We start from the raw sequence: 13,446 nt of genomic DNA on the forward strand, positions 1-13,446 counted from the left end.
TGCTTGCAATTAAATAGATATCACTACTCCTTTCGCAAAGCTTTCATCGTACTCCTCATCAAAATACCGGTACCCCGACACCCAAGGGCATCTAACCAATCCAACATATGTACGCGATACTCCTGCCAAGTCATTTTAGCGCCACCATCCTTCTCAAGTGCAACAAGTGCTTTATGAGTAGCCGGCTTCCCTAATTTCGGACGATCACCCGTGACATCCTGATCTTCTTCAACATCCGCAAAACAAGCAGCAGACAAATTGCAGAATGCGGCGTGGTGACTGAGAGAGAATATCGAAGTAAGAGCAATATGGAATGCATTCTCACGGTCATAGTGCTTGGCAGCCTCGTTCACGTCGCGCACGTAGGTTGTCAGGGCAGTGACAGTCTTTGCTGGGATGAGGCAGCCTAGTGCGTTCGGGTCTTCTGTATTGAGGGCACGATTACGCCATAGTACGTTGCACATGTCCATGACATACCCGTTGAAACGGCCTACGAGGTCTGTTCCGTAGGCTGGGGTGCCTTGTGATTGGAGGACTTGTGAGCTGAGGGAGGCTTCGAATGCGGCTTTGTAGACGGCTAGGACAGACTCAAGGCTTGATATCACGGAGATATTTGGTATGAAAGCGAGAGTGTATACGGTCTGGGCGTAGGGGAGAGTGAGTCGGAATCGAGCGTCCTCGGGTGCGTGGGAGAAGAGGTCTGCTAGAGCCTTGTAGAACTCGAGCACGGAATCTGCTGCTGGCTTGGAGGGTTTTTGGTCTTCGTCCGCGGGAAACTCTAGGATGGAGGACGCTAGAAGTTCGACGTGTACAATCATCTGGCTCAGAGGATGTGATTGTTCTGGTGTTGCAGGTTCTGATCGTAGTCTCACGCCCCATTGGCTGATCAGTGCTGAGTAAAAGCCTAGTAATGCTGTTCTGGAACCAAGGTTTTCATCCAGTATAGTAGATTCCAGGGGTGACAGCAATTCACTGCGTAGAGAGTGGAAGGGTGTAATTGGGGTGTATCGAAGAAGCCGAAAGACGTGTTCACGATTATCTTTGCCATTCCATATTTGTAGATAGGACTTCAAAAATGCACGGATTGACGATGGGAGATCCTATGATTCAGTGAGTGCCTGGCATGATAATGACCTGACCTATCTGAAGAACATACCTTGGTGTAAGTGGCATATCCTACAACAAATTCCAACACATATGATAATGTTTCCGGGTCATCATCCTCATCTTCACGGATCATCTCAAGCTTATCCTCCAAGAAACTTCTCAGCCATTCATCGAGACGATGATATGCAGCTTCAGATTGGACCAGATGGAGATACTTCTGAGCCATTGCATCACCTAGGGTTGAAATAACCTGATCTGGTAGTTCAATCTTTTCAATCTTTTCCACAAAATGGCCGACATCACGAAGCTCCTCAAGTGATGTCTGCTTGTACGATACCCGTGAAGTTTGTAAAGTCGGAACAACCACCTCGATTCTGCTTCGTTTCACGGTCCCCCGATGAACAACTTGGAAATCCGACTGCTGACCTGCCTGCACTCTTTCTGCATTCTGGTCTTGGAGTACCTTCGCATGGCTTGACCATTCAGGGTCGGGATGTTTGAAGAAAAGGGCATTTCTCCTCGATCCGCCGAAATCACCCAAGATAATTTCGGGGTAGTAGTTCTTGAAGATCCGAAGGAGGCTGATCAACTCTCTGTCATCCCCACCCGAAACCTGGATCAGCTCCATCAGAGCTTGAATTCGGAAAGGCTTGACATGTTTTCGTCTCGTGATAATCGAAAGAAGATGACACAATGGCTTTCGTAAACTAAGCATATCTAAATGATTAAAAAGAACCGCATAGAGTTTTGCCAGATGCGACCTGTCCTCGAAAAGATCATATGAAAGAATCAACCAACGCAACAGTAAAGCCTGTGTCGCATGACTGGGTTTGCTCTTGCTGGGCCCAAGACAGCAAATGATTTGCGTGACATTTCTGGACGCAATTCTCTCTTGCGGGTACAGGTTTTTGACCAGGGATGTCACTGTGCCTTGGTCCAGGCTGTTTTTTGTGGTCAGAATCTTCAGGAGGCGGGCAAGCGCTGACTGAGGAATGCCGTTCTCGTACGCGTCTGAAGCAATTGTTTTGGCTAGTTGGCTAGCATCTGTGAATCTCTGCTTTGGCGGGATAAATGCAACTGCCATAAGCTGTTAGTAGCGTGTCCTGTCATCTCAGGGATGTGTGTTGGCCATACCGGCTTCCAAGTGCTCGACTGCATCAAGCAGACTGCTAGACTGGCTGTCTGGAAAATTGTCAGTCATCGTTTTGATTGGGAAAACGCAACATGGCCACAACTTACCTGCACCAGTATCCATTTGTACCAGCTTCGTCGCGATGATTTCCAATTATTGAGTTGTCTTACAGTCCTGGCATGCAGTTGCTTTGAGGTCTGGTGTTGGCGCGTAGCAGCAAGATGGCGCGCCTTGCCTTCAATTACACGCGTTGGAGGCCGCTAAAAGCACGAGACAATGTGCGAAATTATTTGTAATTAATCAAACAGCGAAACAGGAATTGATGCTTTGGCGCAGATCTCCATGGCAGTTGCATAGGGAAGTGAACGTGGGCGCGACGGGGAAACGCCCTAAACCTAATCGGGTAACCATCAACAACTCTGTAGATATCTATTCTTCTACTGTCCTAATGCTATATTTCCTTAAGCTACGATCAATATTGAAATTCATAATCTACACTTCTTATTGGAGAACCCCAAATCGGGATTTAACTATAAAGCATCGAGATAATGAGTGAGACTAGGATTCGATGGTTACCAACATCAAGCCAGCAATACATAAGGAGTTCAAGGTGAACCAACATCTATGCAAGCAAATTATAAGTTCATCGGCTCAGACACCGAAAAAATGTGCATCTAAAAAACCGTTCACTTTCTCTTGCGGGTGTCCGACTTGGGAGTAGCCTTGGAAGAAGACTTAGCGACCTCCTGCTCCTTCTTGTCCTCGACGGCAGGGGTGGGCTCCTCCTCCTCGTCGCTGTCACCTCCCTGGCCAAACTCGTTGACACGCTTGTAGTCAACCTTATACTTCCAGCCCTGGTAGAGCCAGATGAAGAAAATGACGTCGTCACGGAGAGTAGCCAGGCGGTGGAGCCAGGGCATCTTGACAGTGAAGGCGAACAGGTCATCGATGAAGGTATTGAGGAACTTGTAGGTCAGGGCCTTGCCGGGCATGTGGGCAACAGACTTCAGTCGGTAGTTGATGTACAGACTGGGGACCATCATGAGGAAGCCATAGGCGTAGACGCTACCCACGAGAGTCTGGATGATGTAAGAGTACCAAGACTTGTGGGTGTTGTAGACCAAGCTGTATCCGGCGTAGGCCAGCAGAAGGGGCACGGCTATGATGTAAAGGTAGCGGAAGGCAATCTCATCGTACTCCTTGGTCTTTTGCTCAGTCTCAGAGAGCTTATGCTTGTCCTCGAAGACGATCACATAGGGCAAGAAGGAGAACCAAGAGTTGGCCGGGGGAGGGCGCATGCGAACGTCGACGGTCTTGGTAATCTTCCAGAACTCCAGCAGGATACCGAATCCTTGACTGGCCAGAATCATCCAAGATGTGTTCTCGCTGTTGTCCATGAGGTACAGGAAAATAACAGCCTGCATGAAGACATTTGCCAAAATAGTTCGAACAGAGGTACCGACGATGTCCTTCTTCTTACGCCAGTGGGACTAAAAGGACGTCAGTGTTAGCAATCAGAGGCCACACATTGAAGAAAATCACTTACAATGTCGTTCTTGAAGGCCAGGGTCTCAAACAGCATGTGCAGGATGGTGACTACACCGGTGGTACCGAGGAGCCAGATGTTGGTGTCCAACAAGATCTCCTTGACCATCTCCCACTCAGTTCCATCGCCACCGCCGGGGGCAGAGCCACCGTATGCAGCCTGGCGAGAACTTTGCTTCGAGCCCTCGTCAACACTGGCGAGGATGCCGAACTTCCAGTTGGCCATGTTGTTCACAGTGATGCGCAACGGGAGGGTTTCAACGGTGGAGTTCAACTCGGTCATGTGGCTCTTCAATTGCCAGAACGTGTTGAAGAAGGCGATAGGGTAATACCATCCGTTCTTTCCAGTGGCATCGCGAGCACCAGTGCGCTCCAGCTGCAAGTACTGGCGAGCCGCGGGGTGCATCTGGCCCAACTTCAGAGTTCCAGAGTCTGGGATCAGAGACAAGGTGAAGTTGGGGTGGTAGTACGACATTGTCTGCACATCTGGAACATTGTCATCATCCTGCTGCTGTTCGGCCTCTTCGGCAGTAGCCAAGAGGTTCTTCAGCTTCTTGACCTTCTTTTGGGGTGGAATTGGTTCAGAGGGCGCAGGAAGTGGACGGCATCGGCGGTGTTGTAGTCCTTGGCAGCTGGGTCCAATTGGTAGCCAGTGCGGGCCAGGAAGAAGTGAGCCCAAAGAGTTCCATTCTGCTGAACCTGCTTCGGGACCTTGATGGTGGTGGCGATCTCGCGGGTGTCACTGTAGTTTCCAATGGTGAAGTTCTTCTCCTGCAGCACAAGCACGCTATCCGAGGACTTGAAGTTGGGCACGATTATAGAGGGTGTCACATAGATGCTGAGATCGACGGCGCTGTCGGACGGCCAGATAGGAGCGATGAGATCGGGGATGGCACTAGACTCGGCGATTTCGCTCGGATGCGGGCGATCTGCGAAAGCAGGAATACCACCGGAATTGGCACTGGGGGAAGCACTCTGCTTGTTGCTAAAGAATTGGCTAATAGCAAACTGTGCCAGCAGGAAGATTCCGAGGCCCTGGAGGGCACCCTTGAAGCCCGACTAGAGAGGGGTCAGTACAAAGATAAGATCGAAACCTTGGAACACATACGTGGGACTCCTCCTGTCTGCGAGGCCTCTGTTCAGGCATATTGTGGCAAAATACCTGAAAAGCTGAGATGAAGAGAGGAGGAAAAAGAGAAGAGGCCAGAAGACCAAACCATTAGTTCCAGGCCCGAGCCCCCAAGTAGCTACGGGAAGGGCCTTGGCATTCTCCAACTGCAACTCCGCATGTTGCAGTGAACGTCTTTCTTCTTTATGATCGCGCAATGGGTAGCGCATTTGACTGGCGTTGATTGACTCTATGGATCCCTCTTTCGATTCCCGTGCGCAATTTCCGTCGCATAATGAGCCTCGAGTATGGGTGATTACTGCGGGGGATTCACCCATCGGAATCTCCGTCGCGCGGCACGTCCTTGCGCACGGCGATTATGCGTTCCTCGGACTGGCGCACACGGCTTTGGAGCGCGATGAACGTCGTCGCGGGGAATTTGACGCTTTCCTCGCTGAGGTGGAGGGGCATCGCGCCGAAGGATGGGGAAGGCGCATGAAGACTGTTCCGTTGGATATCCGGTGCGCCTCTACATCCTACTACAGAGAATGATTTCCAATTGTGCGCAGTAGCTGACGGTTCTTATGACTCAGAATGATGGGTGAATGCCAGGCGGTTATCGCAGATGCAGTCGCAACTTTCGGACGGGTTGATATACTTCTGTGCTGTACAAGCCAAGGTGCGACACGCCAGTCTTCCCGGTATAGTCCATCAGGCCGCTAACTTCTTCAAAGCCCTCATTGGAACAGTTGAGGAGCTTTCGGCTTCAACCCAGACCATGAACCTCGTGCGAGACCAATTCGAAATCAACTATTTCGGTCCCCTCAATATCATTAAGGCAGTACTTCCTTATATGCGAAGAGAGCGTTCGGGGCATGTTATGATCTTATCAGGAATCAGTAAGATTTGCGTCTTTCCAGACAATGAAGGATTAGTTCTGACAATATACAGCGGCGCATATCGGCACACCCGGGTTAGGAATGTATTGCGCAGCAGGCTGGGCCCTCGAAGGATTCTGCGATGTCAGTTTCTCTATCCATGCTTTTTTGCCCAAAGTCAGAACTATACTAATCAACCCACAGAGTCTGGCGTACGAAATCGCCCCATTCAACATCAAACTCACCATCTTCCAATGCAGCATTGAAATCGGCATCCTCACGAACCTAGTCACGAGCGTTCCTCCAATCTTCCCCGCCTATTCTCCCGCCAACAACCAAGCCCCTCTCTTCCGCGGGATTCTAAATCATCTCGTTCCCCAGCTCCCCGACGCTGCCGGGTCCTATGGAAGTCCAGCCTCGCCCAGTGTAACACGGGATGAAAGTGCCCGAGTCAGCTCCATTGAGAATGGGCCATTCTCCGCTCCAGAGGTTGTCTCTATGCACCCGCCATTAAGCTCTGCCCACCTTGAAGTACTTGTATCAGAGACTGTATATGCTATCACGTCGATTGGTGGTCATGAAAACCCGCCTTCGCGGCATATTGTTGGACAGGAAGGGGTTGCGAGTGTCAAAGAGAAACTCAAAACTGTTAGTGAGGAGTTAGAAGATTTTATACAGGCTAGCTTTGCTGTTGATGTTGCTGCGGACTCGGATATTATGCCTGGGATGAATGAAGGGTCTTAGTATAGAGCATGTCAAACTCACATATCGCTATATAATCTAATACAGTATTCTCAACCCATTGTGTTGTCGGTTATTATGTTAAATTTTACTTCTACGGTCATGACTTGATAGGTTTATCGGAGGTTGAAATGGAAATATTCCATTGTTGGCAAGCTGCAAAAGCAAAATTGGAACCTATGGAGGTTGTTTCTGAAAATTAATTAAAGAGCAGAAAAAAAGGGTATTGTTATCCGAAATCACAGAAACTGGGAATAGCATTGGGTCCAATGCCAATGGTGTAAATTCTTAGCGGCTGAGCACGGGGGAATCAATTCTGAAAAAATGACGCCTATTTCTGTTCGTTCCGAACGAACCAAGCCTCTCGCACGTCGAAGAGACTTCCTATATCCTGGTTATTTCGGATGCACCGGATGTCCTTCCAGCCATTCGCAACACGGCCATTGGGCATGCGGCCATCGATCTGCAGGATCTTCACGGCGAGGCCGTTAGGCGACGTGATGTTCGGGACGAGGATGTCATCTAATTCATTGTCCGTGATTTGAGACGAAGTAGGATTTGAGTCTTGCTGCTGAGAGCTTGCAGGAGTATCGGTGTCGTGCTGCTCAGTCTCCGGGGATATCTCAGCCTTTGCTGTGGTAGTATCGGCCTTTTCCATAGGCTGTCCGGCTACCTCATCTTTGATCTCGACATTGATGGTTTCTTCTGCAGATGCAGAAAGGTCAGGGACAGATGTGATAGGGTCGACTGCCATGGTGTTTGAATCGGAAAGAAGAGCGGGTGCCGACTCGCCTTCTTCGCGTTCGGCACCTCCGGCGCGGGCTCAGGCTCAGGCTCAGGCTCAGGCTCAGGTACTTTAGTGGGGCTCTTGCGAGGTCTTCCTCGCTTGCGTTTCGCTGGGGGTTGAGATTCGGGCTGAGGAGTTGGGGTTGGGCGCTTGATTCTATTCGAATTCTTCTTGCCATCGGGGGTGACAATAATAACGCTGAAGTCTGGAGCCATTTCAGAACCCTCCTCATTGAAAGCTGCTGCGACAGTCTGCGACTCTGTCTCGGTATTGACTTGCGTCTCTTCGTTTTTCAAGTTTGGTGGGGCTGCGTTCAAGGGAGCTTCTGTGTCAACTTCCATGGCTGTACCGTTGAAAGCGGCAGGAACTGTGGGTGTCTCGGTATTGACCTTCGCATCATCGTTGTTGGAATCGACATTGGCCTCCTGTGGTGCCTGGACGTCTTTGGTCTCTTCGTTGGAGGCTGTTGTAGCTGTCTGTAGCTGTGTTTCGGTGTCGGGTTTTGTAGTTTTCTCTTCCTTTCCAGGAGTGGCGCATTTCCGGGCTTTGTCAGAAGCGCTGCGGAGAAATACCCGTTCACCAGGTGGAATCGCAAAGGTCATCTTTGCTCCATCAAATTTATGAATCTGTCCTAGTCACCAAGTGGTCAGGTTCGGAGTAAATAATTGACACATACCCGGGTCTCTTTTTGAATAAATATTCTGTCCGCGCCCTTGCCGTAGACATATTCGAACCTCCAGATATCACCCAGCTGGAAAGCACCCTCGTCAATAAGAGTCTTCATTTTCACCTGTGCCGTCTCTCCAGCAAATGCACGCATAGCTGCCTTTTGCTTTTGGCCCCAAAACTGCTCGAATTCACGCTCTTTGAAGTTGTCGAAGTCACCAGACTGACGCTTCCGTCGGGCATCCTCAGCCTGGCGCAGCCATTCAGGGTCGTAGCGGCCGTTTTGTAGATCAAGTTGAAATTGACGAACACCATCACGCCAGTTATTCGAGTAGCGAATGAAGTTGTCGGGGATGGGAGGTAGCTTGGCGTTCGGATCATCCGAGGTGGTCTCCGCATCGGGGTGAACACTTGCGGGGAGTAAAGCAAGGATCTCCCGCTTCTCGCTTTCTTGAAGGGAGTTCCATGCTTCGGGTTGCGCAAGCAGTTTCTAAGAAGATCGGCATTAGCTTGGATCTCCACAAGTAAGAAAAGTACTACTCATACCACAAGGTCAAAATCAATGAGGAGAGACTTGTCGCTAGTAAAGAGCTGCTCCTCACTCCATTTACCTCTCGCGGCAACTCTCCGGGGAGTCTTGGCTCGTGAGCCTTCAGTGGGAGTTGACATAGCAGAACCCAGTTGTTCTGCTACATTAGCAGAACTGGCAGCAGCACCACTAGGACATTATTATACAAGATCAGTAGGCTGAAGTCGGAAGAAACGCGGAGTTGCAGCTCACCTGGACCGTTCGGTACTGCCCCTCGCGACCGCCTTTCTCGGCGCCATGCTGGCTTCACTTCCACGGGGGCAAAACAACAGTGTGCTTTGCTTCGCAACGAAAGAGCAAAGTCGCAAAGATGGTCAGATCAACGCAGATTGCAAGGTTGGATGGTGAGTATGTCTTCTAAGAGGTTGAAGGAGGTTGTGTGCTGATGGTGAGGGAAAACAGGCCTTATGTTGGCTGCCTCGGTCGACGATGAGCAGGTAAGCACGATAACAGGTGATCGATATAATCACCAGCTTATATTGTTCGCAGGCCGAGTCGGAGCTCTCTGAGATTAAGGGCCAGGCTAAAATGATCTTCCGCCGCTTGAATCGCAATTCAGCGCCACAAGCCAGCATTGAATCCGGCCAATACAATCTCCAGTATGCTGCATTCACCGTCATAGACGGGACGTCCATGGAACCATGATAGGAACAATTCTGATTGTCTCACAGCTACACTATTCAAGACGATCTTTGCTTCCTCTGCATTTGCGACAAATCATACCCCCGCAAACTCGCCTTCACCTATCTTGCTGATCTGGCCACTGAATTCACAACTACTTACAGCTCGTCACAATACCTCTCCCCTACCCTCCGCCCATACGCCTTTGTCGAATTTGACACCTTCATCCAGCGCACAAAGAAGCTCTACCAAGACGGTCGCGCATCTCAGAACCTGGACAAGTTGAATGATGAGCTCCGTGATGTCACCAAAGTCATGACAAAGAACATTGAGGACCTCTTGTACCGTGGTGATAGCTTGGAGCGTATGGGGGAGTTATCGGGGGAGACTACGTGAGGACAGTAAGAAGTATCGAAAGGCGGCTGTGCGCATCAACTGGGAATTGTTGCTGAAGCAGGTGAGTCTATACTTGGCAACTGTGTTATCGCAACTGATTAGCTGACCATCTTGCAGTACGGGCCTTTTGCTGGTGTCGGGCTTGTCATTTTCATTCTTCTCTTCTGGCGATTCTTCTGATTTCGTTCCTTATCAAGGGCCTTGCTTTTGGGCCCTCCTTGTATGAATGTATGCATAGTTAATAACTCGGTGGTTGCGGGATACAATCCACCAATTCTAGAATGCAAAGATTTGTCAAAGCATGTATTGGATTCGATGTCTAGATCTCATCCTCTTCTTCGTCAAAGTCATCTTCTTCTCCCATGTCGTAAAGAATCCGACCACCTTCACCAGGCCCATTCCCTTGCTGTGCATCGAAGTATGGCAGCACCACACCCTCTCTATCCCGCCTTTGCCTGTCAGTAAGACCCAGCTCAAAGGTCGACGTGGGTTCCTCATCTTCGGGGCCAATGTGTCGCTCCATAGGAGGATTGTACAAAACATTGTCATCGAGCAGGGTCACCACTTCTTTCAGGTGCTGTGGCGAATAGCGCGAGGCGGGCGGGAGAAGATACCATTCCAAAACACCCCGACCACTCTTCCGCCTGTGCTCCAGCTCAATCACGATTCCCTCTGCTGCACCAGTCCCAGCCAATTTGTCCAATCGGCCCAGTAGAACGCCTTCCTGTTCTTCCTCCAGGCCGAAGACTGGTGGCGCTAGGCTGCGGTCTCGAGCAGCTTTCTGTGCTAGGATGTGCGAGAAAGAATGCAGAGTGATAATGCTCGTAGCAAGATACGTCAACACAGATATCGGCGACGGCGAATAAGGACTTTGCTGTAGAGGTTCGGGGACATCTTGATGATATGTCACAACGAGTGATGCGTCAACCTTCGCTGTTGGAGAAGTGGGTGCAATAAATGACCCAAGAAAAGAGGGTAGATGAAAGCTAGGGTCAGCTCTTCTTGAGCTCAATAGTGGGTTGATTGAATCAATCAGAATAAGGCGTCCTATGGAGCCAATCAGTAAAAGCGCATGGGCAGCTTGAATGAATGAGACTTACTGCGCGATGGGTTGGCAGATGCAATTGCACTGACTTCCTTAATAATATCGACGGGGGCCCTTGCGACGAGTTGACACAAAGGCATCGACCCCGTCTGGTTGTTTTAGGGTTTCAAAGGCAATAAGTGTGACGTGGACTTTGGACAGCTATTGAACTGGTCAGCCTGGCTGTCTCCTCGTACTTGGCTGATCTATGCTTCAGATTTCCAATATTTTTCTTTCAACTTACCTTGGCACGTCTTATGTATTCTTTATAGAGGGGCGTGGCCGGTTGCTCCAGCGAGTCCTGGACAAGGGTAAGGGGCGACGCCGTGTCCCGCGAGCTCAAGAGTTTCGAGATCAAGAGCAAATTATGCGTCCGTCTGTGGGAAAGGTTGACAGGTGCCATATTTAACCAAGATTCAATATGGTGATGCGCCGATAGGTTTCAGGAGGCGCAGGATGATAAACGCACAGGAAGTGGGGTTGCGCTGCAAAAATTTCGCGGTGGAATTTAAAGTTGAGGCTCAACGGGCCGGCCCGCGGACTGCATCGCTCCCTGTCTTTTGGGCTCATTCAGCATGGTCTTGGAAACGGAAAGACCTTGTTTGTTTGAAGCTTAGAAACAAAGTAGATACTGGGCTGTGGCTTGCTTAAGTATGATCATTCAATTACAGCTTGTTTCTTGTAACGACTCATAGATACCGACTTAGAATTGTTTCGAGTTAGTATGTCTCAGTTACTTTTTCATGTGGCTTATGAATATAGAGGGAATGTTTCTGTATGCAAGGGGAGGAGCTCAAGCTACATGTACTTAGTGGGCTGGAGTACCGGGTATCGGGTATCGGCCTACTTAGTACATGCATGGACTGTTTCACCAAATCCAGTTTCCTTAGATGCGATTACATCTTGTTCAAATGGTTTGTGCTCTAGTGGCCTGTCTCTTTGCTTCCATTTGAAGTATCTTTCAGTTTCGAAAACAAGTAGGGCTACTATCACTAGCTATCTGGGTATTCAAGAAGATCGCACTGGTCTATATATCTGAATTCTCATTCGGGGCCCAGTCAACATAAATTTAGTGGGTATATTTGTTTTAATAGAAGCCTCTTTACGTGGGAGCTGAAAAAACATCATATTCTGTGGGAAATCAGTCAGCAACACTGGTATATGCTCAGGCGTCTCACAGGTAAAATTTTCATATGAGTGAAAGTATAGTCAAGTGGCTTTGGGTTTTGTTATTAATTTGACGTCTTATCATATTTAACATTCTTTGATCGATGAACAGCGCATAAAAGAGCTATCTCCATCGATCATATCAGTCTAGGAAGGAATTCGTCCATCGGCCCAAAATATATATCGGAGGGCCTTGGGATTTTTTCATAACATCGGATAGTTTGACATCATGGTTCAAGCTTTCAGACTTAACGACAAGAACTCTTGAAAACAGATCATCCTAACCCACGGAAACCGAGCTTTTGAGTGGTTAAAAATAGAAATCCTGCAGATATACATCTGTCAATTCTGCCATGTCACAAACTGCGCGAGTGGTCTTTACCCGCCACCGGAATAAACTTCTCTTTGGACCCGAGACTTGGGCAGACTCACCATTGCGACAACTTGATACCCTCTACACGAATACCCATACGCCCATTGGCTTTCTTGCACTTGAGCTTGGATCTGATAACAAGCTCTCCTCGACCACGAAGCAGGGCCAATCCCTACCCGTTCCAGTCTACCACACTCACAGTACGGGGCACCGCCCAGACCTGACCGGGCCCTTTCCACGATGGCGGAGCCACCTGCAAAGCGCGCTCGTCGAGTCGACAGCGCGGCCATGTGGGATTCAAATGATAACCAGCCCCGCGGATCAGACCCGGAGTCAGCTCGCGACCGCAGAACTTCACCACCGCGAGACGATCGACGCGACAGCCGATATCGATCACGCTCACGAGAACGTAAGGACAGAAGGCGAGAACGGAGCTGGTCTCGGGATCGTCGCGATAGAGACCGGAGGGACGGAGACAGAGATGGGCGCGGGGCCCAGGATCGGAAGAGGAGCATCAGCCGGGAGCGCGATTATGACAGACGAGGTAGGCGAACTCTTTGATTACGTGGTCTACTAGCTTTTTGCTGACTTTGAACTCTCAGGAACTGTACCAAAAAGCGTCAAGTTCCGCGACCGCTCGCGTTCTCGATCCCCCGCTCGGTATGGCACACGGGTCCGTTCACCTCCTCGGGGCCCCAAGAGCGATCGCAGAGACCCTCGATCGCGAGAGGATCCTCGGAAAGCAAATGGCGCATCGGAAGCGCCTCGCCATGAAGATGAGATGGACGTGGACATCAACGAGGATGCGGACGAGGACGAGATCGAGGCGCAAATGCGCAAGGCCATGGGATTCACTCGATTCCGCACTACAAAGAACACCAAGATTCCCGGAAACGACATTTACGGTGTGCGGAAGGAGAAGAAGATTGAGTACAGACAGTACATGAACCGCCAGGGCGGTTTCAACCGGCCGCTCAGTCCCTCGCGATGAGTCTTTGGCTGTTCCCCAGATCTACTCCTTTCATTTCTCTGTATCCAGAACTCTCGGACATTCTTCTTTTTCTCTGGCACGATTTGCATTTGCGGAGCATGGTTTCTTGACATTTTACCCTACCTGCACAAGCCTTGGTGGAATTACCCTTTCGATACTCAAAATTATAGTAAAATAACAACCTCATCCAACAATTTGACCACTTTAACATGTAGCAAACCGGTCATGGTGGACCTGATAGTTGACACGAAATTTGACTGG

The 13,446-nt window shown here is 49.8% G+C and overlaps 7 protein-coding genes across 7 annotated transcripts; 3 read left to right on the plus strand and 4 right to left on the minus strand.

The window, feature by feature from the left end:
• Positions 1 to 23: 23 nt before the first annotated feature.
• N7446_013798 (Mis6 domain protein) lies at positions 24 to 2,362 on the minus strand (the record flags this gene model as incomplete). The annotated part of the gene is made up of 4 exons (XM_058522538.1): positions 24 to 1,100; positions 1,157 to 2,184; positions 2,242 to 2,289; positions 2,347 to 2,362. 4 exons carry the CDS (start codon positions 2,360 to 2,362, stop codon positions 24 to 26), a joined length of 2,169 nt encoding a protein of 722 aa, XP_058366015.1.
• A 563-nt stretch (positions 2,363 to 2,925) lies between these two features.
• N7446_013799 (CLPTM1 family protein) lies at positions 2,926 to 4,931 on the minus strand (the record flags this gene model as incomplete). Its single annotated transcript, XM_058522539.1, has 4 exons — positions 2,926 to 3,729; positions 3,786 to 4,343; positions 4,388 to 4,843; positions 4,893 to 4,931. 4 exons carry the CDS (start codon positions 4,929 to 4,931, stop codon positions 2,926 to 2,928), a joined length of 1,857 nt encoding a protein of 618 aa, XP_058366016.1.
• Positions 4,932 to 5,073: 142 nt separating this feature from the next.
• On the plus strand, positions 5,074 to 6,636 carry N7446_013800 (short chain dehydrogenase/reductase family protein). Its single transcript, XM_058522540.1, has 5 exons — positions 5,074 to 5,413; positions 5,486 to 5,571; positions 5,627 to 5,791; positions 5,844 to 5,914; positions 5,975 to 6,636. The coding sequence occupies exons 1-5, from the start codon at positions 5,145 to 5,147 to the stop codon at positions 6,512 to 6,514; spliced, it is 1,131 nt and encodes a 376-aa protein (XP_058366017.1). The 5' UTR covers positions 5,074 to 5,144; the 3' UTR covers positions 6,515 to 6,636.
• Positions 6,637 to 6,842: 206 nt separating this feature from the next.
• On the minus strand, positions 6,843 to 8,792 carry N7446_013801 (uncharacterized protein; the record flags this gene model as incomplete). The annotated part of the gene is made up of 5 exons (XM_058522541.1): positions 6,843 to 7,216; positions 7,300 to 7,924; positions 7,975 to 8,454; positions 8,511 to 8,682; positions 8,746 to 8,792. The coding sequence occupies 5 exons, from the start codon at positions 8,790 to 8,792 to the stop codon at positions 6,843 to 6,845; spliced, it is 1,698 nt and encodes a 565-aa protein (XP_058366018.1).
• A 71-nt stretch (positions 8,793 to 8,863) lies between these two features.
• N7446_013802 (SNAP receptor SEC22) lies at positions 8,864 to 9,750 on the plus strand (the record flags this gene model as incomplete). Its single annotated transcript, XM_058522542.1, has 6 exons — positions 8,864 to 8,897; positions 8,956 to 8,990; positions 9,043 to 9,152; positions 9,225 to 9,515; positions 9,577 to 9,631; positions 9,688 to 9,750. 6 exons carry the CDS (start codon positions 8,864 to 8,866, stop codon positions 9,748 to 9,750), a joined length of 588 nt encoding a protein of 195 aa, XP_058366019.1.
• Positions 9,751 to 9,889: 139 nt separating this feature from the next.
• On the minus strand, positions 9,890 to 11,057 carry N7446_013803 (Elongator subunit IKI1; the record flags this gene model as incomplete). The annotated part of the gene is made up of 3 exons (XM_058522543.1): positions 9,890 to 10,617; positions 10,671 to 10,764; positions 10,899 to 11,057. The coding sequence occupies 3 exons, from the start codon at positions 11,055 to 11,057 to the stop codon at positions 9,890 to 9,892; spliced, it is 981 nt and encodes a 326-aa protein (XP_058366020.1).
• A 1,117-nt stretch (positions 11,058 to 12,174) lies between these two features.
• On the plus strand, positions 12,175 to 13,185 carry N7446_013804 (SNUT3/LISCH7 family protein; the record flags this gene model as incomplete). The annotated part of the gene is made up of 2 exons (XM_058522544.1): positions 12,175 to 12,738; positions 12,820 to 13,185. The coding sequence occupies 2 exons, from the start codon at positions 12,175 to 12,177 to the stop codon at positions 13,183 to 13,185; spliced, it is 930 nt and encodes a 309-aa protein (XP_058366021.1).
• Positions 13,186 to 13,446: the final 261 nt, after the last annotated feature.

This window comes from Penicillium canescens (assembly GCF_028828765.1).
Source record: "Penicillium canescens strain IBT 15451 chromosome Unknown utg000011l_segment0_segment0, whole genome shotgun sequence".
NCBI lineage: Eukaryota > Fungi > Ascomycota > Eurotiomycetes > Eurotiales > Aspergillaceae > Penicillium > Penicillium canescens.